Source organism: Neofelis nebulosa, chromosome 8, assembly GCF_028018385.1.
Source record: "Neofelis nebulosa isolate mNeoNeb1 chromosome 8, mNeoNeb1.pri, whole genome shotgun sequence".
In the NCBI taxonomy this organism is placed as follows: Eukaryota; Metazoa; Chordata; class Mammalia; order Carnivora; family Felidae; genus Neofelis; species Neofelis nebulosa.
The window spans coordinates 21,342,940-21,370,038 of NC_080789.1; the positions used below are offsets into that span (position 1 = coordinate 21,342,940).

General features: G+C 38.6%; 2 protein-coding genes across 4 annotated transcripts in view; both read right to left on the reverse strand.

The window, feature by feature from the left end:
- Positions 1-9,307, reverse strand: part of SLC17A8 (solute carrier family 17 member 8) — a 49,182-nt gene extending 39,875 nt beyond the window's left edge. The window contains exon 1 of the mRNA XM_058741658.1: positions 8,057-9,307. Coding sequence (XP_058597641.1) covers positions 8,057-8,157 — 101 coding nt within the window. The 5' untranslated portion in view covers positions 8,158-9,307. The remainder of the gene's footprint in view (positions 1-8,056) is intronic.
- Positions 9,308-22,801: 13,494 nt separating this feature from the next.
- Positions 22,802-27,099, reverse strand: part of SCYL2 (SCY1 like pseudokinase 2) — a 70,483-nt gene continuing 66,185 nt past the window's right edge. For all 3 annotated transcript variants that reach the window (XM_058741660.1, XM_058741659.1, XM_058741661.1), the window contains 2 exons: positions 26,170-26,289; positions 22,802-24,866 (listed from right to left, as the gene is read on the reverse strand). In XM_058741660.1, coding sequence (XP_058597643.1) covers positions 24,222-24,866; positions 26,170-26,289 — 765 coding nt within the window. In that variant the 3' untranslated portion in view covers positions 22,802-24,221. The remainder of the gene's footprint in view (positions 24,867-26,169; positions 26,290-27,099) is intronic.

Here is a 27,099-nt window from a genome sequence, read left to right on the forward strand (position 1 = left end):
CTAGCACCTGATAAATAATCATGAAATGATAACTTCTTTTTTAATGCCTTATTTATTTTTGAGAGAGAGAGAGAGAGACAGAGTATGAGCAGGGGAGGGGCAAAGAGAGAGGGAGACACAGAATCTGAAGCAGGCTCCAGGCTCTGAGCTGTCAGCACAGAGCCCGATGCAGGGCTCGAACTCATGAACCATGAGATTGTGACCTGAGCCAAAGTCAGATGCTTAACCAACTGAGCCACCCAGGCACCCCATGAAATGATAAGTTTTAAAAAGCGGGGGAGGGATTTAAAATCTGACTCCCAGAGCTAGTTTGGGATTTGAAATAGGATCTCATGAGTGTGGCTCTCAGGACATCAGATTCAAAAAGATCTCAAAATAGTGCACCTGGTCAACTCCTACCCAATCAATAATGTCATAGTACCTGTATTTTTGTAATTTTTCAAATTAATATCTCCCTCTTCCAGTAGACTATAAGCTCAAAGTCAGGAGCCAAGTATCCCTAGCACCTAGCACATTTCCACAAATTTTGAAGTGTTAACTTGTTTTTATTTTTCTCCAGGTAATTTCAACCTTTCCTGTCCCCTCATTCAAGGACAGAGTCAGTTCTTATTACCTAATCAGGACATGATAAGATAGATCATAAGAAAAAAAAAAAAAAAAAGACTTGGTCTCTATGACTTTTTTATTCCAAAAGCCTAAGCTATAGGTGACAAACTGACAGCTCAAAGGCCAGTCTGGCCCACAGACAGGTTTCCATTTATGGTTTGGTGTGTGTATGGTTTTTTAGAATTTGGATTAATTTCCAGAGTTTAACGTTTATTTTTATTTTTGAGACAGAGAGAGACAGAGCATGAACGGGGGAGGGTCAGAGAGAGGGAGACACAGAATCTGAAACAGGCTCCAGGCTCTGAGCTGTCAGCACAGAGCCTGACGCGGGGCTCGAACTCACGGACCACGAGATCATGACCTGAGCCGAAGTCGGCCGCCCAACCGACTGAGCCACCCAGGCGCCCCTAATTTCCAGAGTTTAAAAATCAGGACAGTGCTTCCAAATAAAAACAAAAATATATGTTCAAACCTTAACCTTCCAGTGCCTGTGAATATAACTTTATTTAGAAATAGGGTCTTTGCAGATGTAGTCAAGTTAAGACGAGGTCATACTGGATCAGAGTGGGCCCTTAGCCAATAACTGGTGTCCCTATAAAAATAGGGGAATTAGCAGATAGACACGGAAACTCTGGGAAGAAAGCCATGTGACAACAGACGCAGAGACTGGAGTGATGTGTGTCTACAAGCCAAGGAATGCCAAGGACTACCAGCAGCCTCCAGAAGCGAGGAAGAGGCAGAGATAAATCCTCCTCAGAGTCTTCAGAGAGAGTGTGGTCCTGCTGACACCTTGCTTTTGGACTTCTGGCCTCCAGAATGGTAAGAGAATAAATAAATGTAAGCCATTCAGTTTGTGGTGCTTTGTTATAGCAGCCTTAGGAAAAATTAATGCAAGGGGCATTCTCCCTTGAGACAGGATTTAACATCCTGGCAAAGGCCAGAAGAAATAGTTCTAATGAGCTACTAGTATGGCTCTCAGAGGTGTAGACAAAGTAGAGATGCCAAGAAGAGCCTGGCAATTTCTCTCTTGTTTAAAAAGAATAATTATGTACTAATTTCTAGTCATTATTGCACTGTGGGCAGAGATTGGCCACTCTCACATTAAAAAAAAAAAATGACTCAAGAGTTTCTCGTGGGTCAATAATTGAGCAGAGCAGATTGTTGAAGTGGGTTTGACTATCAGTGACTTCTGACCATGAATGACTTCACCCTTTGAATAAGAACATAAAGATAGGGACCAGGAGAAGTCAGGTCATGGTTTAATAAACAGGTCCAACATCATTCCTCTTGCCATTCAGATTCATTTCAAAGAGAGAATAATCAAGGCCAGAAGAATATTCTTCTTTGGGTTCAGGGGCCCACTTTCTCTCCTTTCCTTCTTTGTCCGATAAACCTAAATTATAGGCCTATTTCATTTTTTAATGCCTGTTGCAGTGACTACTAAATTTGAGTGGCCCATATAGATGAATTAGTGAGGATTAAATTAGCTAAAATTTTGAGGTCTGTTATTTAGAATAAAAATTCATGACATATTTTCAATGTCAATCAGAATCGTCAATAAATAAGTGTCCCTTTAACCGTTTTTGTTTTTTATTTTTTCAAAAAAATTTTTTGATGTTTATTTATTTTTGACAGAGAGACAGAGCACGAGCAGGGGAGGGACAGAGAAAGAGGCAGACAGAATCCGAAGCAGGCTCCAGGCTCTGAGCTGTCAGCACAAAGCCCAAGGTAGGGCACGAACCCACAAGCTGCGAGATCATGACCTGAGCCAAAGTCGGACACTCAACCTACTGAGCCACCCAGGAACCCCAACTGTTTTTGTTTTTTAGGAGAAATGCCAGAACTATTATGGCAGATTGTAGAGAAAGGGACTGAAAGTCTCAAAAAAGGAGATATGCTATATGTATTTACTAGATAAGGCAGAAAACCCACAAGCTAACTATATTCCTCAGGAAGCCAGAGGAACCACATTCCATTTACCAAGGCAATAAGGAATGCAGGGTCATGGGGCCATCAGCACCAGTGAGCCTCTCTGCAGTGGCTGTCCTAGGCAGATCCCGTCTGACAGCAGGGGATACTGTTCCAGAACTGGGCTCCCCGGGGCAGTCAGAACACTAGAATCTGGCAGTAGCAGAAGCCAATGGCAGCACTTCAAGATCAGAGAGAAGGATAGCAAGGTCAGAATGGCGTTTGAGGGGTCTGACTCACAGCAACTGACAGACAAGAGGATGAACACAGAGTACAGACAAAGTGTGAGATGTTTGGGCTGCTCATGAACACACATCACAGACCTTCCCTTTGGAAAGGGAACTGAACGGTCAATGGACGGCTGGCTTGGCTGGTGGATATTAGCCAGCTTCTGCTCTCAGCCGCCCAGTTCTAGAGCAGTGGCACGTGGAGTGGCCATGGTAGCAGAGCTGGAGACTGTGCTTGGGATCCCACTCACCAAGACTGACGTGGCTACCATTGCTGTCAGCACCAAAACCAATGCTGAGTCCCTGCTATGGCACAATCCCTCAGAAGAAACCAGCCTCTCGGGGCGCCTGGGTGGCGCAGTCGGTTAAGCGTCCGACTTCAGCCAGGTCACGATCTCGCGGTCCGTGAGTTCGAGCCCCGCGTCAGGCTCTGGGCTGATGGCTCGGAGCCTGGAGGCTGTTTCCGATTCTGTGTCTCCCTCTCTCTCTGCCCCTCCCCCGTTCATGCTCTGTCTCTCTCTGTCCCAAAAATAAATAAAAAACGTTGAAAAAAAAAAATTTAAAAAGAAACCAGCCTCTTGGTGGCAAACTATTTATATCTGACTCCTTCCGTCTTGGAAAGAGTAGCAATTCATCTTGAGTGGGTGGGGCTGACATATATTCCATATATGAGCCTGCAAGTCTTGGCCAGTATCACTATCTGAGGATTCACAGAATCCTGATCAGCCAACATGAAATCCCACATAACATCACCTAAGATCAAGACACCCAATTTATGGCAAAGGAAATATAGCAGGGGGCGCATAACAATGGCATCCACTGGACCTACCACAAGCTGCAGTGTGCAGAAGGGTAGCCTGCCAGAGCTGAGGAAGCCTCTTAAAGATGCCACTGAGGTATCAGTTCAGAGAGGAATGCCCGCGAGGATAGAGCACCATCCTTCAGGATGCAGTATGTTCCATAAACCGATAGTTATTGTAATAGTGCTATGTCCCCAACAGGTGGAATACACTGGTCTGAGAAAGAAGGGATAAAAGTAGAAGTAGTCCATTTATCATCATTCCCAGTAACCCACTTCTGGAATATTTCACCTCTTCAATTTTAGACCCACTGGGTTTAGGAGTTCTGGTGCCCAAGGAAGAATTCTTCCACTTGGGAATGCAATGAAAATTCTATTAAATATAGTTATAACTACTGCCCAGTCATGTTGGTGTCCTCAGGCCAAGACCAAAAAGCAACGCCAAAGGTCACCATAGTGGCATGGCTGACTGGTCCTGAACTGGTCCTAATCCTCAGCAGGGACAGCCCACAGTCAATGACTGACTGATGCAGAGACATAAAAGACTGGCTCTTTTGCTTAAAGGGACAACTCAGTGCCAGTTATGCCCCAGATCCTCCCGCTCCGACCCCTGTGCAGTACCTAAGATCACATCTTCGCTTGGTGTTCTCCTTTACTATCCTGATTTACTCCCTCCCAACTTCACCCCCAATAAATCATATCCTAGACTCTCCAAATCCCTGTTTCAGGCTCTGCTTTTAGAGGTAGAAATGGAGCAAAATAAAGCAGGGAAGAGAAACAGGGAATGGGGGAGGGGGGCTTTATCTTTAAATAGGATGGTCAGGAAAGTCTTCCCTGGGAAGGTAACCTTTGATGAGAGACTTGAACATGGGAGAACAAACCATCAGTCTATTAGAGAGAAAAGCTTTCAGGGTGAAAAAGATAGGGTGCATCATCTGGCAAAAGAGTAGGTCTGGGAAGACAGTGGGTCTGGGGAGTTCCAATAAAAGTGCAGAGTATGGCTGGAGCAGAATGAGGCAGGGAAAGAAGGCCAGAAATGCCAGACTTCTCAAGTTCCCACAGCCCATGTAGGGCCTTGAAGGCCATTGAAAAGATGCTTGCTTTAACTCTGAGAGAGGTGGGGAACCATGGGGAGGTTTTGAGCAGAGGAGAGATGTGATCTGACTTTGTTTTTCTAGAATTACCCTGGCTGCAAAAGTGGAAGCCAAGCTGCCTGAGGTTGTACAGGCAGAAAGTAAATGATGTCACAGCAATTAGAACTGCGGGCCGGGCCCACCTGACCTCAGAGCCTGCTCTCACACACTTGTGTTTATCAATGGAGCACACGGGGCATGTCTGGTGCATATGTTGAAATCACAGGCACTGAATGTTGAGGATGGACACAACACCCAGGGATTGGTCCATCTCTTTAAAGGGAAGATAAAAATATTTATAAGGAGAGTAGGCACCCCTTCAGTTTCCCTTGGGGGAAGTCTTCAATACTACATACTACAATTGATTAGGAGAAAAGCCCATACTTGCCATAAGATCCAGAGGTTGCTGGCTACACTGCGGCCCAAGTGACTCCCTAAGCCTACATGAGTCATTAAGTCTCAAGTCAGTAAGTGGGAAGAGCAAAGACACTTAGAGAGGTCACATAGTGTAATGAGTAAGAATAGTGGTCATGGAAGGTCTGGTCAGAAACCCAGCTCTGCCACTTATAGTCTGTGTGACCTTGGACAACTTACTTAACCTCACTGTGCCTCGGCTTTCTCATCTGTAAAATGGTAACTGTAATAGCCCCCACCCCATAGGGTTTAATACAAGTAAATGAGTTTATAGTGCCTGGAATATATAATGTTTGCCACTATCATTTTATTACACATAGACAATTAGAGGACACTCATATTGTCATGGAAGTTGAACAAATCTACATGTCAATTTCTAGATGTTAACTTCCAAATTTAATGCCTTCTATGTCATCTGTTCTAATACTGGACTATAAATAAATGTATTCTTTCTTCCTACGCTTCTGAAATATTATTGTACTTTTAGCTGATTAAATTGTCCAGCTCCTTTTTATCAATAACTCTTCCAGGAGTAACAGGAAGGCTAATAATGCCTGACTGTAATCAGCGCCAGGTGCAAACTTCAAATGCTTCCCTATGCATTTGCCACTCCCCTGACTGTGCAGAATGCTCAGTAATTAAAAAGCACCCCAAGAATTCCATTTAGATGATGATTTCAGTATCAAATATTACAAGACATCAGTGAGTTATATACTGCTTGGTAAGTTAGGAAGTCAGAGTTTCTAACTTCCAAATATTCTTGTTCCTTACAAAACAGAAAACAGTTTCTTCTGATTTTTTTTCCCCATTGGATTCTGCCAACTGGTTTTAGGTGAAAAATTAGCAAGTGGAGGGAATGGTCATTATATACCAGACCCTGGGCAAGGCCCTTTATACATAAATACCTCTAAGACAAGGTCAACATCGAGTGTGTGGCAGAGTTGGTCTCGCTGGAGGAGCCCTAATTCTGGAGCTTTGTTCAACGACTGCTAGAGCTTAGGGTAAACTTGGCTTGCTGGTCAATTAATGCCTGTTTTTTTTTAACCATCCTCTGTCAATAACTTCTTTCTAGAATCACTGAAAGAAGAGGTTCTAGTTTGGCTCTATTTTTTCTCAAGTCATTCTCCAGTTAAGAAAACAGTGGTAACATCTAGCATGCATTTTAGTGCATTCTGCATCTCTAGCCCTGTGTTAGCCATTTTTGTATTGTGTCATGATTCAGTTCCAAGGAAACCACTCAGAGTCCTAAACACACTTCTTTGTTTAGGGCTGAGGTCGCACAACTGGGAAATTATGAATTTTGTTCTTTCCTAAGCAAACCAATCTGGCAAACAAAAAGATCTTCAAGAGGATCATCCAATCAAACATAGCAAAACCAGTTCTTACAATAGTCTCTTACCAAAGAAAATGATTAAATTTCAAAAAAGCAGTTCAACTTAACATTGGAAAGAAAATTCCTAAGTACTTCTTTGTCAAATATTTTATAAACTAAGGTACAGAGCCTGGTGATTATAATGGTGATCGTAGTCAACTCTGGTTTTTATGCCTGACTTTGTCAGATTCCTTTGTCATTATACTTGAATATGCCAATCAAGACACTGTACCTTCTTTTTCCATTTTTAATCAAATGAACACCACCACAGTAAGATGGACATTACCTGGGGAGTGTGCAACACAAGGATAAAACATTCTTCAAAGAAAAGGTCATTACAATCATTTGCTATGTTTGGTTGGTTTATCCTGCTGTCAGCTAGGTTTTTACCTATACACGATAATTCAGTGTAGGTCTAATCGAAATCTTTTCATTTTTAACTTTTAAATTAATGAGGGGCTGACCCCAGCTCTCTTACTAGGAAAGCTCATCAAGAGTGATATAGTGGAAAATTTCACAATGACAGGAGCCCCTGTGTTATAAAATCCAAGGAATGGAATGCATCTCTGTGTGACTAGAAATAGTCCTTTGAATACTAATTTTTTTTTTTCATTGAAGAGATAACATATACAAGTTAAAAGGAGATGCCAGATGGCATTTCACTCAGGATTCGAAATAATCATTCAAACATATAAAAATCTTATCAGGAGTATTTTTCACATTTATTTATATCAGAGGGATTAAAGAAGTTGTCTTACCTTGTACATAAGGACTGCTTATTAATTCATCTATAAAACCTAGAAAGGCATTTACTATGTCTATAAAAAAATCACAAATTAAAATGTCACATCAATTCATTCATTTGTGGCACACTCTCCTTCTAATAATAATATATTTAACTTTAAAAAAGATTTATCTTTTTGGTTTGGACAAAAACATTCACTTTAATGATAGTACATAATATTTTCCCATTGTAACCATGTAAGGCTTTTTGTCTTAAATACTAATTTTTAAAGATACTTTCTTTAAACTACTGTGTAACTATTCTTTTCTTTCAAAACCACACAATCAGCAACCCCTCTAGTTTATATAACAATCTAAACACATACTTAATTTTGATTTATGGTGAAAAATTACTAAAAATTATTTCAACCAAAAGTATACAATATAAAGTGGTTCCTGATTTTGTCATTATTATTGAATTAACATGAAATATTATCTCCCTATACCTCTTCCAATTGAATGCCAAACACACAATACGCAATATCACCATCTCTGGTAAGTACCAATATTACCATATAAGCAGAACACCTATCTCGGTATTTTCTTAATTCAACCCTATACTTTCGATGCATCTTTTTTTTTTTCCCCTCCAGATGTAGCGTGTTGAAGCTGGAAGGGGATCCAAAAGCCATCTATTCTGACCTACCCACTCCTCTTTAAAAATGTGGCTTTTAAAACATGAAGCAAAGCCTCTCAAACATTGGCAATGTGAAACTACTCAGAAATAAACCTAAAGTTTGCATTCAAACTTTACCTTTGTAAAATCCCCAACGAATCTCCCACGGCGTTCTTCACTCCTTCCTTTCCAGGTTTCAAAATTTTTTCTTTGAAGGTATCAAATGCTTTAAAAGGCATTTTGAATGGGTATGGGGGACCTCCGAGCACTAAGAGTCAAGTCTCAGAAACTGTCATGCTTTCTCATTTCCAGCATGGGGACCACTCTGCTTCCCTCGATGAACACCCTGAAGTCAGTTCTCATGGAGGTAACTACTTAAAATCAAAACGGAGATGAAACCCAGCCCAGATCTTTCAAGAGGAGACAAACCGCTCCCCCTCCCCGCAAAAAGAGGCCAAGTAGTGTCTGGCTGGGAATTCAGTCCCTTGAAAGCTACAAGCTCAGCAGCAGCCTGTGGCGCTGTCTCTGGCAGCCACTCTCAAGCTGAGCGCAGCCTCACTCCCTCCCTGGGGCTGCAGCTGGAGAAGCTGAAGTGGGCTTCAGCCCACGAGGTGTCCTGAGACCAGCGACAGCAACTGCAGCCTTTCTCTAGCCCCTCCTGCTTCTTCTGACCACATCCCCCTCCTGCCTCACTCAGCCCGTGGCTCTCACGGAGTGATCCTTTCCAAGGTGATGCTATAGTAACCGGCACAATACCTGCCCCTCAGCCGCTGGGGCTTATTAATGGGCTCTCAGCCAGAGCAGACACCCAGGGTGGAGTGTATGAAGCATTTACAAGTCCTCTGCTTCTCTGAGGTCTGGCCTTACAGACAGGCTCTCAGCCACCACATGATGCCTTTTATGCCCCTCGTGGGAAACATGAAACAGTTTTTCTGCCAGACACTAGTAGGGATGTGGTCCTTGGAGGGGCGCTTGCACTCAAGCAGGCTAAAGGCAAACATCTAGGAAGGCATTTATTTTCTCCTGATCAACAGAGCAGGATCCCTCAATGTGTGGTGCGGGGGTGCCATTGGGACCACCTCACTGAAGGTATCTGAGCTGGTCCTAGTACCTGCTTAGGCTTCTTCACTGATCCTCACTGTCCTCAGGAGAAATCCACATTCTTTATTCTCTATCATGGCTCACAAGGCCCTCCATGGGACCCCAGCCTTATTTCTTATTACTCTGCTCTTCATATCAGCCCTTTACTGAATTCATCAAGCTCCATGTCGCCTCTGAGTTTTGCTCAAGCTATATCCTCTGCCTGGGTAACTCTCCTCACCCTTTATCTGGGAAATGTCAGGGGATTCTTAAGTCTCACTGAGACGTCTCTTCCTCTAGAAACCCTCCTAGGCAAGGCGTCCCTCCTCCATGCCTCCAAATCACCTGTCCTCTGCCCCAGGAGGACCTCCTCCAACAACCTGCTAAAAAGTTGTTGGACTGGGGTTAAAATATCACGTTGCTCCCATGTTTATGGGCAGCAGCTAATGCCTCTATATACGACGCTGTCATGAAGAAGCAGCTTTCGTCTGCAAGGTTCCAGTGCTCCAATCCCCCAGCCTGCATGTGCCTGACAAATCCTGTGTTTTAGCCTTTCAGATACCCCAAAAGTCATGTCCACAGGACTAGTAATTGCCAACCGCAAGCTGCATTCCAATCCTTCTCCAAGGTTTGAATTAAGTTATCTAAATCAGAGCTGGATCCTTGGTACGTTAACTACTACTATCAATAATAACTATTATTATTATTATTATTATTATTATGGCTTATATTTTATTGAGTCCTCTCTATGGTCCAAATTCTGTTAAGTATTCTTCATGTACTATCACAATCTTTCCAACACTGTTTTGTGATTAGTAACTTATTTTTCCCAATTTTACTAACAGGAAGCTGAGGCAAAGAGGTTAGACTTGCCAGGTTTCAGATCCAAACAGCCTGGCTCCAGCCATTCTCATCTGTCTCTGTGTGTGTGTGTCTCTCTTCCTCCATCACACCCTTCACATTGCCTCCTCTGACTTTATGAGGTATGTTTTGTATATCTGATAGTTCATCCATTGCAAGTGGACAATGATGTTTAGCAAATTTACCAAGTTGTGCAACCATCACACTAAAGCACAAAGCAGATAGAACTTGTCTATCACCCCAAAAAGATCCCTTATACTCACTGTTAATCCCCATCTTCCATCCCCACCCCCTGTCCCAAGGCAACCAGTAATCTACTTTCTTTCTCTCTAGATTTGTCTTTTTTGGACACTTTGTATAAATGGAATCATACAATATACGGTCTCCTGTTCCTGGCTTCTTTCACTTAGTATAATAATTTTGAGGTTTGTCCAAGTCACAGCTCATATCAGTAGTTTGTTCCTTCTTTTTTCCTTTTCTGTGGAATATTCAATATGTGGACTTACCACATGATGTCTATCCATTGACCTGTTGATGAACATTTAGGTTGTTTCCAATTTCTGAGTACTATGCAGAAAACTGTCAAGAATATACCCATGCAGGTCTTTGCGTGGACATCTTTTCCTTTCTCTTGGGCAAATACCTAGGAGTGAAATTGTTGGGTCATATGGTAAGTATATGTTGAACTTTTTAAGAAACTGCCAAATTATTTTCCAAAGTGGCTGCATTATTTTATATTCCCACAGTATGTATGAGGACTCCCATTTCTGCACCTCACCAATATTTGCTGTCTTTTTTAGTATAACCATTCTAGTGGGTATGAAATGGTATCTCATTGTGGTTTTAATTTGCATTTCCCTGATGACTAATGATATTGACCACCTTTTCATGTGGATATTGCCCATTTGTATATCTTCTTTGGTGAAATTTCTATTCACATATTTTAGCCATTTTTTAAATGAGATTTTTGTCTTATTATTGAGGTGCATATATTTTCAATCCTTTTTCAGATCGTTTTACAAATATTTTCTCTCAGTCTGCCATTTGTCTTTTCATTTTCTTCATGTTGTATTTTGAAGTGTAAAAATGTTTAATTTTGATGAGGTCCAATTTATTTATTTTTTCTTTTATAGACTGTGCTTTTGTTCATATATCTAAGTAATCTTTGACTAGCCTGAGGTCTTGAAGATTTTCTCCCGTTTTTTCCTTTATAAGTTTTACTGTTTCAGCTCCTTACATTTAAGTCTATGATCCATTTTGAGTTCATTTATATATAATGGTGTGAGGCGAACATCTAAGTTCAACATTTTCTATGTGAATATCCAGTTGTCCCAAAACCATTTGTTAGAAAGGCTATCCTGGATTAATTGCTATCCTTGGCACCTTTGCAAAAAAAAAATCAGGTGAACATAAAGATTTATTTCTAGACTGTCAATTCTTTTCTATGGACCTTCATGTCTACCTTTGTGCCAGTATCACACTGTCCTAACTATAGCTTAATATAGAGTATAACAAAAATTCCCGTCAACCCCATGCTTTTAAAAATTTTTTTTTTTTTCAACGTTTTTTATTTATTTTTGGGACAGAGAGAGACAGAGCATGAGCGGGGGAGGGTCAGAGAGAGGGAGACACAGAATCAGAAACAGGCTCCGAGCCATCAGCCCAGAGCCCGACGCGGGGCTCGAACTCACAGACCGCAAGATCGTGACCTGGCTGAAGTCGGACGCTTAACCGACTGCGCCACCCAGGCGCCCCTCAACCCCATGCTTTTAAAAGGCATAGTTTCTGGCCACCAATCTTGCCACCTATAAACCCTCAAGGCTGAGAATGCTAAGACCCCAGCACATCACACATCGAATCAATCCACCACCAAGTCTTTACCCATTTCCAAAAAAGCTCGCTTGTTCATCAAAAGCAAATACAATCAAAATATGACAAACATACCTTCTTGCTATGGAAAGCATCCACTGGTAGAGCTTCTAACCTTCTTCAGTCCCCAGATACTCTTAGGTACTTATCTCTTAGAGCACACATTGGAAGCACTACTAGGCAAAGACCACGTGACCCTTCTTTCTTAAGGGTCAAGTATTTATCTAAATTCAAGTCACTTAACATATAGTATTGGTTCCAGGAGTACAATTTAATGATTCATCACTGCCGTATAACACCCAGTGACATATAAAACCCAGTGACGTAAAACACCACATATAACACCACAGCAAATGCCCTGCTTAATGCCCATCACCCATTTAGCCCATCCCCCCACCCACCTCCCCTCCAGCAACCCTCAGTTTGTTCTCTACAGTTAGGAGTTTCTTATGGTTTGCCTCCCTCTCTGTTTTTATCTTTTTTATTTTTCCTTCCCTTCCACTATGTTCACTTGTGTGTGTGTGTGTGTGTGTGTGTGTGTATAATCTTCTTTATCCATTCATCAGTTGATGGACATTGGTTTTTTTCCATAATTTGGCTATTGTTGATAGTGCTGCTATATAAACATTGGGGTACATGTGCCCCTTCAAATCAGTATTTTTGTATCCTTTGGATAAATACATAGTAGTACAATTGCTGGCTTGTCAGGTAGGTCTACTTTTAACTTTTTGAGGAACCCCCATACTGTTTTCCAGAGTGGCTGCCCCAGTTTGCATTCTCACCAACGGTGCGAGAGTGTTCCCTTTGCTCATGAAACATACTTAAATCTACAAAAGTTTCTTAGTGGTGATTGAGATAGTTGATAATGGTGATAACATTTGTGAAGTAGTTTTTAGGTATCAGACTTTAAGCACTCAACTCATTTAACCACCACAATGACACTCCAAGGTAGGCACCATCATTATATCATCTACAGATGAGGAAACTGAGGCACAGAGAGGTTAGGTAAACTTGCTTAAGTGCACACAGCTAAGAAACTAAACAGAATGGAATATGGACCCAGGAAGCCCGGCATTAGAGCCTGTACTCTTAAACTCCACACTAGAACTGTTGATAAGACAAGAAAATAAAAAGCCAGACTTTAAAGAATTGAGGCTTGCTCTGGAAAGCAGTGTGGAGGTTCCTCAGAAAATTAAAAATAGACCTACCCTATGACCCAGCAATAGCACTGCTAGGAATTGACCCAAGGGATACAGGAGTACTGATGCATAGGGGCACTTGTACCCCAATGTTTATAGCAGCACTCTCAACAATAGCCAAATTATGGAAAGAGCCTAAATGTCCATCAACTGATGAATGGATAAAGAAATTGTGGTTTATATACACAATGGAATACTACGTGGTAATGAGAAAGAATGAAATATGGCCTTTTGTAGCAACGTGGATGGAACTGGAGAATGTGATGCTAAGTGAAATAAGCCATACAGAGAAAGACAGATACCATATGGTTTCACTCTTATGTGGATCCTGAGAAATGTAACAGAAACCCATGGGGGAGGGGAAGGAACAAAAAAAAAGAGGTTAGAGTGGGAGAGAGCCAAAGCATAAGAGACTGTTAAAAACTGAGAACAAACTGAGGGTTGATGGGGGGTGGGAGGGAGGGGAGGGTGGGTGATGGGTATTGAGGAGGGCACCTTTTGGGATGAGCACTGGGTATTGTATGGAAAACAATTTGACAATAAATTTCATATATTAAAAAAAATAAATAAATAAAAATAAAAAAATTTAAAAAAGTAAAAAAAAAATAGGAGACACCACTAACAGAAGTGTTTAGATGACAAATTATATGTGTTTTATTTACTTTTCTTTTAAGACATATATATGCATAGAGTAAAAACAAACAAACAAAAAAACCTAGAGGAAAAAAGTGATTAAGAGAAGCATGTTTAGAATATTACCAATGACAAAAGAAGTGGTAACAAATCTCATCTGACACTACATCTTATTAAACACTATCAATGTGTAAAAAGCTTGTAAGATAATAAATATATAACAATTTAAAAAAAAAAAGAAAAAAGAATTGAGGCTCATTTTATTTATTCATTTGTTATTATTCTTGAAGGCCTCCTATGTGGCAGCCCCTTTGAGGCACTGTGATAGGCTGAGATGTGATATTCCTCTTGAAGAAACAAAGAAATCAGAAAAATGAATGAGTCCTTTCGGTGTAGTGAGCCCCGTGTATGGAGTTATGGGAGTACCAGCAAGGTCTCCTCCTGTGCCTTGCTGATGGGGAATAGAGAGGGCTTCCTAGATGAGGAGGATGATAGTGTAAGCATTCAGGAATGAGCAAGAGTGAGGCAAACAAGAGGAAAAAAATGTAGGAGCAAAGACTTACATGAGAGAGCATGAAATCTGAGGGAACCGCGTATACTTTCAGAGATGGGTGAGTGTGCCATGTGGTACAAAACAGGGCCAGAGTGAAGGTCTTGAGCTTTATAGACTTTAGTTATTAAACATGTGATCCCCATCTCAAAACATCAAATGGTGCAAAGATATAGGAGATTGTGTGCAGAGCAGAACCTCCGGAGGGCCATGAAACTAAAACTTTGGTCCATTTTGGGATATGTAGACTGAACGTTTACTAGAAAAAATTCTAGCCATTGACATATAGTAGATGACTTCCTGTCATCCTATACCAAAAAAAAGCCTCTTCCATTAGAGAAAATATTAACTATGACATCTTTAGAAATAATAGCCCAGTAACCCCAATTCCTCATTCTCAGGGACGAGCACAAAAATTTCTATTTTATCCAGCACTTACTTCTCTCAATCTTTAAACATTCTAAATTATATTGTTGATAATTATCATTTGTACTTATAAAATGATTTTTTAATTGCATTTCCATATTTAACATTCATTCTTCTATTAGTCAAATTTGTATACAAAGCAGTTTCAAGTATTTAATCTGATTCTCACATAAGATTGTGGAACACATAAGCAGATATCAAGACTCGATTTTGCCCAAGGTAACCTGGCTATTAGAATGTGGAGACCTGGGGGTAGGTCCTTACACCCATTTCCTGAGCTTGCAATACCACAGTACACAGTACATTGTGATCTTATAATCCCATGGGTACTAAAGAATGCCTTTAACATAACTCAGGAAAGATGTACTCTGAATCCTTATGCCTTCAAAAATGTCACTGAGGAGTGCCCGGGTGGCTCAGTGGGTTAAGCATCCGACTTCGGCTCAGGTCATGATCTCCCAGTTTGGGAGTTTGAGCCCTGTGTCAGGCTCTGTGCTGACAGCTCAGAGCCTGGAGCCTGCTTCGGATTCTGTGTCTCCCTATCTCTCTGCCCCTCCCCCGCTTGTGCTCTGTCTCTCAATAATAAATAAACGTTAAGAAAAAAAAATTTTTTTTTTAATGTCATTGAGCACCTAACTATAGGTAAGCTTGTGGAGCTATTGTGGAAATTGTAGAAATAAATAAGACTGGGTGCTGGTTTTTAAGATTACAAATGAAGCTGTTGGCTTTCACTAAAAAGTTCCACTAAAAAGAAGGGCCAACCAATAATAAAATCAAGAGAAATTGACATAAAATACTGATGTACTAGCCCCGGGATTTTTTTTTTTTTTTTTTTTTTTTTTTGCCCCTGGATTAAGATTGCCACTATCCACCCAAGCCTGACAAGATATCCTTTCTAAGGCTAACAGGGAACTTTTAGCCCATTCTGTAGTAATTGCTTCCTTATTTGTCTTTTCTGACCTGAGTTTCCTGATATCATTTCATTCTTACAAAGTAGAATGATAAAGTATATATGACAAAGTAGAATGACAAAATAGATATTATCTCTCCATCTTAAAAATCAGCAAACAGGCTGAAACTCAAGAACTTGTTCAAAGTTACATGGTTTGTGGTGGAGCCAGGATTTAAACCTCACTACAAATGTTCATTATACCATGCTGCTTCCAGAACACCAATAAAGCATTATTACTCCCATTATATTTCAGCTCACTGTGAGTTGGGTACTAGAATTCAAATAATTTAGTTCTATGTTCCTAAATAATAGGAATATAATTTTATACCATTATTAAATAAAATACATCTCCATATACTTTGCAAACATAAGGTGGCATGTATGGACACCCTGGAAACATAACAAGTTCTATTTTTGGTTCATCATCATAACTGCCTAAATATTAGGTGTCATTAACTTTTTTCCCAGTTAATGAAAATGTAAAAGAAAGTCAAATAATCAAAATATAGAATTACAGGATGTCCACATAGCATAGAATAATTTCTTTCTTTTTCTTTCTTTCTTTTTCTTTCTCTTTTTCTTTCTTTCTTTCTTTCTTTTTCTTTTTCTTTTTTTTTTTTTGGTAGGCTTCACGCCCATTGCAGGGCCCAACAGGGAGCTTGAACTCACAACTATGAGATCAAGACCTGGGCTGAGATCAAGAGTCAGATGCTTAACCGAGTGAGCCACCAGGTGCCCCTGCATAAATTCTAAGTGTTTCACATTTTTCATAGAAGAATTTATTCATAACATGAACTCCTTATTTTTATGAAGCACTTTTCATTCTTAACTGCTGTTTTGAGCCTTGTAACTACCTAGAGGACCAAATAGCAGACTACCCCCACTTTACCGTTGAAGCCAACGGCATGGAGAAAACAAATGAAGCACTTAATTCTTTTGAGGTACTGGGCAGAATTCCACTAGAAATCACACCCATAGTCATCTGATGGCTGTCACTAGATGCCTTTAACTATTTATCATTTCATCTTGGAGAAATCCATTCCCCACAGCACCCAGCATAAGACACTTAACTATCAACTCTCGTCTATTTTCTGGCTGTAAAGACCAGAGAATTTATTTTTCTTTAATATGTGTTATTGCCTGGACACTCTTGAGTATATATTGGTTCAGACTCAGTCTGGTGTCCCTATTTGTAAGTAATTGGGAAAATACTGGTTCATTTCACCCATGGAAAACACCTTCCAGTTCTGCTTTATACACCATGTATGGTAGCTTGAAAAAAAGATTCAGTGCTATCTTAGGTCGTGTCCAAGGCCAAAACATCCTAGGAAATCTGATAATTTATTAAGTACAGTTGCATCTAATGCAACCTAAAGATGTGAGAGAAAGTAAAATCAGGGAGGATATTTTGAAAAATTTTTTTACCACCTTCACCTTCAAGTGCAGATGGAACCAAGTGTCCAGATAATTTCAGTATATGGAGCAGCTAACAGGGTTCATATTTAGGACATAAAGAATCAAAACGGAACAAACCTACACACATTGGAGACATATTTCTTGTGAGGTCCTATCCTTCTCATAAATTAAATACAAAAAGCCAAATTTTCTTATCAGTCTATCACAGCCTGCTGGTGTTCAAAAAACCTACCTGCAAAAGTGCCAGTGTCATGGACCATTAATTGGGAGACAGTGACATCTTCTGGTAGTTTATAGACTAAATACATTTATGCCAGACAACTTTTTCCCTGGAAGCCAGCCACTGTTTTAAAGGAATAGATTTACTTATCTTTTGGTATACCTTTATTGTATCCATAAGTGTGAATCATTAAATTTCTGAAATGAATGAAACATAAATTAGCTAAAAATGACATTATAGCTCACCTGCTCCTTGCCTTGTCATCCCTAGGTTCATCTAATATGGAAGGTTTTAAGCAGCCAATGTTAATTCCACTTTTCCTGGTAATCAAAAGTCATTTAACCAGACTTTCCTTAATTCAAGCATTTTTCATATAATCTTAAATTTTAAAAACCAGTGCTCTATTCCCCTTCCCAATGTAACCAGCTTAATTTGGGGAAATACCATCCCTAAATAATCATTTGATAGCATCCAAAACAATTTTAAAAAGGCACTATGCAAGGCTGACCTCATATCCCATCTCTGGGAAGCCTTCCCCACTCCTAGTCTAGGTTGTGCTTGCCTCCTGCGTATATGTCACATTACTATCCTATAATTGCTTACTCCGCTACCTTTATAACTATAGTGCAGATCCCTTGAGGGCAAGGCCTATTATTTCATAACTATTTGTGTCCCAAGAATCTCACTTTGCCAAACCTATAACCTATTTTTTGAAGAATGAATTCAAACCACGCTAGGTGATGTGTCTGTTCTTCTTCACACAGATACTATTTTAGAGGCCTATGTCCATCATAAGGAAGATGAGGATATCTATTGAGCAGCTACTATGTACCTGGAGCCTTGCCAGATATTTCACACACTTTATTTCATTTAATCCTAATAAGCCTGCAAAGCATGATCCTCAATTTATGGCTGGGAAAACATATTACAGTCAGCTATCGAAAGAGACAAGATTTAAACCCATTCATTCTGTGTGTTTATTTATACACTTATTCCAAAATGAGAATTTCTAAAGAAATGATATAAAACTTTGAAGAAAAAAAAAAGGAAACCAGAACAAAGGAGAAATAAGAATTTAAAAAATCAGATAAAGCCAGAAGGTAAACACTGAACAGTGCATACTATCAATATCCTAAACATTTGCTACAAGTGGACTGCAAATTTGGCTGAACTTCCAAGCTGTTAATATGTGATTTTTTACATTATTCAGAGACATTATCTTTTAAAGGTTAGGGCAAACCAGTTGCTTAGAAGCACATTTACTCCTGAACTGAAACCTGAAATTTCTCCTATGGGTTCTCAAAGAAACTGTTGTATGTTAGAGTGAACCAGCGTCATCCCTGGCATGGATGTTCAGTTTCCCTATACAGTCCAAAACTAAGTGTGGTAAAGGAACTTGATGTGTAACCAAAGGTACCCCAGACACAAAGGCCTCCATTTAGAGGGCTTAGTTTCTAGAGAATTGGATTGATTACTCAATATATGGCTTCTTCCGTAAACATTTCTTAAAAGTGAGATTTTAAATGCTGGACAATAGACTTAAAGGCTTTCTCTGACAGGTACCTGGGGCATGGATATTATTGCTGATTAAGGGCAGGTGCATAGAATCACTGGTGCTGGGGAGAGAAAGAACATCCCTTCTGAAAGTGGAGCAGTCTAATGAGGATATTGTTTCAGGGAGAGGCCTTTCCATCACTTCACAAGAGTGATCTTAAGAGTACCTACTGTTAGAGACAAGATTTTCTTAAAAACAAGTTTGGATCTGTTTCAACCCATGAACAAACGTATAAATCATGCCACCTCCTTACAGCATGAATGCTAGAATTTTAGCTTGAAAAATTCTAAAAACATAACAAAAAAGCCTGCCAACTTTATCTGGCTCCAAAGTCCTATGCACTCTGTATGCTTCTAGTGTGTGCCCATGCAAATGCCCCATATCAGACTTTCATTTAATCACTGCATTTAGAAAACCTGGCAATCTTAAGGACAGAGACTTGGAAGAGACCTGAATGAATGTTGATTACTATATTCAGACTCTAGACATTAAAGTCTCAGTTTCGTTTACTTATTTATATGAAAGTCAAACACTGGCTTTCCTAACAACCTAGGCCAACAAAGCAACATATGCAAAAAGTAGAAGAAAAAAAAAGATAAAAATTGGAACTGCATCAACTAGGTATAATTAAAGTAGCTAAACCATATTTCCCCCACAAGCACATTTCAAAAGAACTTTTAGAAGGTTTTAATATAGGCTAGGTATATAAAAATCAACCCCATTAACACTTTTGCTGGCAGCAAATATGTATCATATGGCCCCATTTTTAAACGGCTTAGTAACATATAGTTGTCAGATCACTACCTTGTACACCTGAAACTAATGTAACATTGTGTCAACTTTATACTTCAATACAAAGATTTTAATAATATTTTTAAATGTTTAAATAAAATGGCATAGTACTTTCAGGATCTATCAATGAGTGAGGTCAGTAGGCAGAACCCACACCAGGTATTTGAGAAAATTTTAATAAAATAATTGTTAACTAGTAGAAGGTGGTTAATTAATTAAAGGCACAAAAGAGGCCTGAGTACAGAAGTAGCAGTTGCAGGAAAAAAAGGAGCTACTACCTCTAGGCTGAGAGGAAGTGAAAAAAATTAAGTAACTAAAGACCAAGAGAGGCTCTCTTCCCCACCCCGACCCCCACCCCCAAGCTGAGTGCCAAGCTTCTCCGGAGAGGGTGTGGTTTCCACAGGAACTTTCAGACTGCCAGTATTGTAGAAATTTGTCAGAGTTCATGGCACAGAGTGGGAGACAGCTGTTGAGTTGTCACAGAAGTAGATCCCTGGAGCTGTTCCAAAGGGACAGCAAGGTTGGGAGAGTCTAACCCCGCGCACGGCTGGAACTCTCCTGCTGGGCTCCTGAGCTCCAACAGTAAATTAAAACAGAGAACCAGGACCCAGAAGTGAAGTGTCTTCTTGATGCTCTTGCTTTGCAGGGCCACTTCAGGGCCCTCTATCAATGAAGACTAACATTCTGCTAAGCTCACGGAAGAGAGAAATTTATAAGGTCCAGGCTCCAGCATCACAAAGTAGGACAGAAAAGGTTGGATTTGGAGCTGGGAGATGGTTAAGCTGATAACTGCCGTGGTTCACCCCTATGGCTGCTTAGCTTCCATATACACCTACACTATGTAATACAGTAGCTACTAGCAACGTGGGGCTACTGAGTATCTGAAACGTGAGTAGCCTGAATTGAGGTGTGCTAAGTGTAAAATATATACTGGAGCTCAAAGACTAGGTATAAAATGTAAAATATCTCATTAAATTTTATATAAATTCTATGTTGAAATACTTTGGCTTTGAATTATTTATTCAGTTAAACATTAATTTCACCAATTTTTACTTTTTAATGAAGTTACTAGAAAATTTTAAATTACTTATGTGGCTTACATCTTGCAGATAATCCTCCCTTGAGCGGCAGGAGAAACTTGGCTGCTTTGGACAGAAAAAGTTTTTAATATCCAACAAGCTCCATTTTGGTGAAATGGTTTTTCCCACTGCACCCCCTCCTCCTCAGGGTTACATACTTTAATTCTGCTTCATGTCTGGATACCACAAGCACTGCTAACCCGGCTCCCCAGCCCTCCTCACCCACTGCTTCAGAGAAGCAGCCCAGAGGCTGATTTTAACCATAAACATTTGTTTCATCACCTCCCTCTCCTTCAACATCAATTTTTCCAACATAAATATACTTACGGTATCAAATGAGTACTGAACACATATTGCTACATAGAACATTCTCAACAAAAGCAACTGCGGAAGAATTCATACAATAAAGAATGCAACATGGTAGAGCATCAGACTGCAGATTAGGGGGGAAAAAATCTAGCTTCTATTCCGGGCTCTGACCTCCTTGGGTTAGGCCATGTAAGTATCTGGCCCGCTATTTCTATAACTTGGAGAAAGGGCTGAATTATTCCAGTTTTATCCACACTACACCATGAAATTGTTTTGAGACTGAAAAGTTGTTTTTTTTTAATGAATAGGATAGAATAAAAAAATCAGAATAGTCCACATGTATTAAAGACATTTTCTAAAATGTTTGTTTCAGGTATATATTTCATATGCTGGTTTGCAGTGTAACATGTATTTCTGAGTGTCATAGTTACAGTTTGAAAGCCACCAATGTAGATTATCTCATAAAATCCTATATAGCTTAAATTCTTAGATTCATTTTGCTCAAAAATTATTTCAAGACCAGTAAATCACAAAGCATAAAATCACAACTTAATATAGAGATTTTTATCAAAGCTAAAATTTATTTGGTGCATACTCTGTGCTTGCTATCAGGTACTGTCACATATACGTTTTCTTTTAGTCTTGTAAAAGCAACCATGTGAGGTATTTTACAGGTTAAAAATAACAAAAACCTACTTCCTTAACTTCTTCAGGTGAAAAGAGGGTTATAAGCATTCCAAAACAAAAACAAAAACAAACAAAAACCAGCCAAGTACACAGTCTATTTCCATTTCCTTTTATACATCCTCTCTCTATATATATCACACATTTTAGCATTAGGAGAATAAGGAACCAACTCAAATAAAGGGAATCTTTCTTGTAATTTTTGTCTATAGGTACTTTTTAACCCATCAACTTTCTACTCTAAGCACAAGGACTTAAATGTTGCCAATATCTGAAATAATTTTAAGATGATCTAGTATTATGAAAATTTTGTTCACACAGAAATACAAGCCTAAAAATGGCACTATATTTCAGATGTAATTTCTTTTTCTTTTTCTTTCTTTCTTTCTTTCTTTCTTTCTTTCTTTCTTTCTTTCTTTCTTTCTTTCTTTCAAGTAAGCTGTACGCCCAGTGGGGCTTGAGCTCACAACCCTGAGATCAAGAGTTGCGTGCTCTACTGACTGAGCCAGCCAGGCACCCATCAGATGCAATTTCTCAATAGAAAAAGGGAATGGTAACAGTTCAATTGATGGACATGATTTAGGTAAAATAACTTCAAGAAAACAGAAAAACTATACGAAAAGATTTCTAAAACTGTAGCACCATTACCTCAATGAATGAGCAAATTTCAAGATGTAAAAATTACCTAAGAATTATATATTATATTCTTTCAAATAATCTATTTTTATATTTAGAAGTTCAAATTATATGTTGTTATATTCAACTTTCCTTCTAATTAGGAGTTCAACACTGACATCAAGTTATTTTACAAAATAAAAAGCAATTTCCTAATAAACAGTTACTACAAAATTGTTACTAGGGAAAATTCTTCAACATTAATTTTATTCCATATGTAAACTTTCCTCAAGAGAAATATTAATATTGTGTTACAAATAAGACCAGTAATCTGGTCAAAGTGTGAACGTATTTGACAAAAACATTTGATCTTCCTAGTGCCTTTCATTTCTTGGATAAATTTCTTCAACATTCCTATGAATCTTTTTTATAAAACCATGCAGTAACAAAGTACACCTCATACAGAAACCAGATGTAAAGCTGACCTTTTATTTTTGAAAGTACCCCCTTACTGAATACTGCCAGCAATATTATCAACAAATAACATTTTATAATCAAGAACTGTACATTCAATGTATATATTTAGTGTGTGTGTGTGTGTGTGTGTGTGTGTGTGTGTGTATTTCAATGAATAAGCTTCGTATCAGCACACTAAACTTCATGTGATTTATTTTAAATGATTGCTGGTTTCAGAGAATTAAAAACCACAAACCCTATGGCAGCAACTATAATGCATATATAGTTCTCTGAAAGATCATTTTGAAGTTATCACATAATGGTGGAATATAATTTAAACAAAATACAAATAACATTTACAGCATAAGGCTCTGTGGTTGAATAATCAGCACATCAAAGAAAAATATCAGAGAAAGACTTTAAAAATAAAGCAGATTTCCTATTAGAAGAATTTTTTTTTTGTTTGCTAACAATAGCTAATTGTGGACATAAAAATGTTCAAACAAAAGTTTCCTAAAATTTCTAGAACACAATTAAACTTTAGTTGCAGTAATTGATGAGGTCAGACTTTATCATGGTAAACTGAAAGTTAATCTGTTGGTAGCGAGAAGATACAACCGCTCATTTTTAGAGAAGTAAAGTTTATTACATTTGAAACGATACAGCAGAAATCTCAAAAGTTTACTCATTAAATATAGTTTCTTACAAATATCCTTTTGAAAATGCAATTCATATGTGCTGCAACCTCAGAAGTTTGAATTCAAAATGAAATATGAAGGCAAGAGTCAGGGAAATCACATCAGAGGGCTCTGTCAAATATCTGTACAAATCAGTACATATTCTTCTGTCATACAGTAGGAAAGAAAGTGATTCTAAATATATCCAAGTAAATGCAGAAAAATACATTAGTATTTGAGGCAGACCATGCTAAAATATAATTTACAATGATTAGTTTGCATTTAAGATGGTTAATAATGCCTTTAGTTTGAACCAATGAAATCAACATTAAGTTAAATTTTGTAGTATTTGTTCAGTCTTTTTAGTTCATCTGTGAAGTAAATAAGATTGGAAAAAGCAAGTGACCTGATCCTTTTCATTATGTTTATCATTATCTCCTTCAGTCATACTAAATGCAAACAAATCAATAGAGCATCAGGATTTTTCACACATTAAAATAAAGACTAATGACTTGTGAAGGCAGACTGTGTACCATGTAGTATTTAACATATGAAACTTGCATTAACCATCAACTCAAAATTTCTTAAATAAACCAAGATTTACAAGCTAAAATAAACAAACATTTGATTAAAAAATTCTGCTATTCAAGATACTCAGGTGTCTTTTTTCTCTTAGAGATTGGTAAGGGTTGGGTCTTTTAAAAACTTGGAAGAGGAGGTGGTAAGAGGAAAAAAATCCTCAATGCTTTAAAAAACTCAACTGTTACGAGTCCAAACAATTACTATGCTGGCATGGAAACAAGGTGTTTTCTGTCATGGAACCATTCACCTTCCCACAAAGTAGTTCCTCCAAGCCAACTATACAAAGATGTAAATTCGCTTACCCATGATTAAAATTGAAGTAATCCTTCAAAAACAGAGCAAGACACCTCACCCAAAAAGATCTTTTAAATCATTGCTAGCTGAACTGCTATTGGTCATTGTAGTTGGTGGCTGTGCAAAGTTCTGCGGGCTAAAGAAAGGATTAGCCTGCATACCAAAGGCAGACTGTCCCATCATGTTCATTGGTGTTCCCATTACTGAACTGCCCATACCTGGAGACCCTTGCGGAGGTACAAATTGATTAAGCCACTGATTTGGTTTCTGTTGTGATAACTGGTTCATGCTAACTTTGGGTTTCTGAGGGCCAAAGAGATTATTAAGAGCAGACATATCTGTGGGTCTTTGTTGAGTCTGCTTCGCACCAGCAGGAGGAACACTCACAGCACTGAAGTTTGGCAAAGTGGAAGGTGTTCCCAGTGTCATCTTGGTCACTCCGGGTGTGCTTGGACTACTGAATAAGTTCTGGTTTGTATTAACCGGCATGTTGAATCCTGAAGTCTGAAAGCCCATGTTAGCATTTAGGCCGTTGGTCAAATTTCTCTTGGTGTTATCAGTTGGTGTAGAAAACATCATGCCAAGGCCCATAGAAGGAACAGAAGTGAAGGTACTTGAAGCAGAAATTTTAGGGGTACTAACAGAAAGGCTGGTCAAAGATGACATGTTATCCATCAATGTGTCTGTCAAGTCCTTAGTCTGAAAAATATGAGGGAATTACTTTACCTCCAAGGTTGCCAAATTCTTTACAATCAGTAACATTTGACAGGTTGTACTATAAATGACAACTCCAAATTAAGCTCAACAGTCTATACCAAATTGGCAAACCACAGCCCACAGGCGAAATCCAGCCTGCCACATACTTTTACAGATAAACATTTGCAATCAATTTGATGACAGGGAACACTAACTTTGAATTCCAATTAAATAAAATGCTGGCTCCGCCCACCACTCCCCAAAATAGAAATTCCTTCTTCTCATTAGATCTGCATTGCAAAAATGATACTCTATTTAATTTTTATATTTTGAATTGCATCACAATTTTGTAGAAATTTGTTTTCTCTCTTATGTAAATACCTACAAAATATTTTTGATTTTGCCTCTTGGCCCATAAAGATTTTTCTCTGAAGAAGAATTTTAGTGATTAAGAGGTAACAAAAAAGGGGTTCCTGGGTGGCTCAGTCAGCTGGGCGTCCAACTTTGCCTCTGGTCATGATCCCACCATTCATGAGTTCAAGCCCCACATGAGGCTCTGTGCTGACAGGTCAGGGCCTGGAGCCTGCTTTGGATTCTCTATCTCCCTCTCTCTGTGCCCCTCCCTCATTCGTACTCTGTCTCTCTCAAAAGTAAACATAAAAAAATTTTTTTCACAAAAAAAGAGGTAACAAAAAATGATTTAAAGAAAGCTTTTAAGATAAAGTTATTTCTGCAGTCTGTATGAGTTTGAACTCTCTACCAGCAAGAACCTTAAGCCCTGCCATAGCACTACCACCTAGGACAGTGGCTGGTACATAATAAGAAATAAATACTGGTCAGGACATATTGGTAAGTATTCCTAAATCAAGTTACAGACCTGGCTATAACTGAAACACCAAAAATTAAAAATTACTTTTTGGTCAAAAATATATAAATGCCTGAACACAATATTACTGATCATTTCAAGGTGAAAAGAGTTAATCAGTACTATGAAACCTAATATTTTTTAAGAATATTATTGCCTTCTCTTTATTGGTATTTATCTAGCTTTCTCTTTGTTTGGTAACAAACACTATCTCAAAATATTATACATTAAGGCAGGCTATTGAGGAGTGGCTGGAAAATCCTTTATGCCCATAGTTCTTAGAAACTGCATTATTGAAATTTCTTAGAAATATATTTTTAGACAAACACTAATAGGTAGACTAAGTTATATACTCCTTAAGTATCGTGCGCTTGAAATTATACACAAGTATAACCTGAAAGTAAGTATGCTTGAAATTCTGCAAGAGAAATCAATTCTGACCTGTTTGACTGGAGCAACAGGTGTGTGTACTTGGGGTTTAAGAGGCTGCTGGCTTTTCAACTTCTGTGCTTGCTCCTGTTCTTTTGCTAATTTTTGTTTTTCTTCAAGTGTAAGTGATGCCTCAGGAAAAAAAAATATATATATATATCAATGAGCAATTTCATAATTCCACTTATAAAACAGAAGACTTCTTTTTTTGTAAAGTATGTCTTAGTATGTTTGACGATAGCAAATAATTTGCAAATTACTCCTGTAGTGATTGCCACAGGTATATTATATTTTGAATTAATATAAGCTTTTACTTTAAGTAGAAACTTACAAAATCTCTGCTAAAATAGTTCCAGTATGAAAACAGTTATTGTTTTAAAACCATTCATCAAAATGACTTTTTTCCAGACAAGGAGAATATGACTTGATGACTTCATTTTATAAAATTGGGAGATTCCTGTTCAACCGTATCTCACTCCAAAAATATTTTAGGAACTCACCAAAAAGCTAAGGAAAACATAAACAGTGTCTTTCACTGCTAAAGGTCTGCATCAAATTTGACATTTGTCTTTTTCCTTTATCAACTTTGCTAAACTATAAACTCACAGTATGTTCTCTTAAAATTCTGTAAACCATGCCTGGTAGCTCCTTGGCTTTACACATAAAGGTACTTGTTTTTGTCAAATGAATAGAAGAAAAGTTGCCCCCAGCAGAAATTCAAAATTAACATATTATATTGAATATTAACAAATATTTCAATTGGAAAGTATCATTTTATAATTTATTATTCAAAATCAGAAGCAGAGTTGAGACACAGTGACATTTATCAAGAGGTATGACTGGCAAAGTCCAGCAGAAAGGACAAAGGAGGCAGGCAATCTAGAAGTTACCATGTGGGAGGCTGAGTAATAAAAGAAGTTAAAATTCTCAAGTCTGTATATT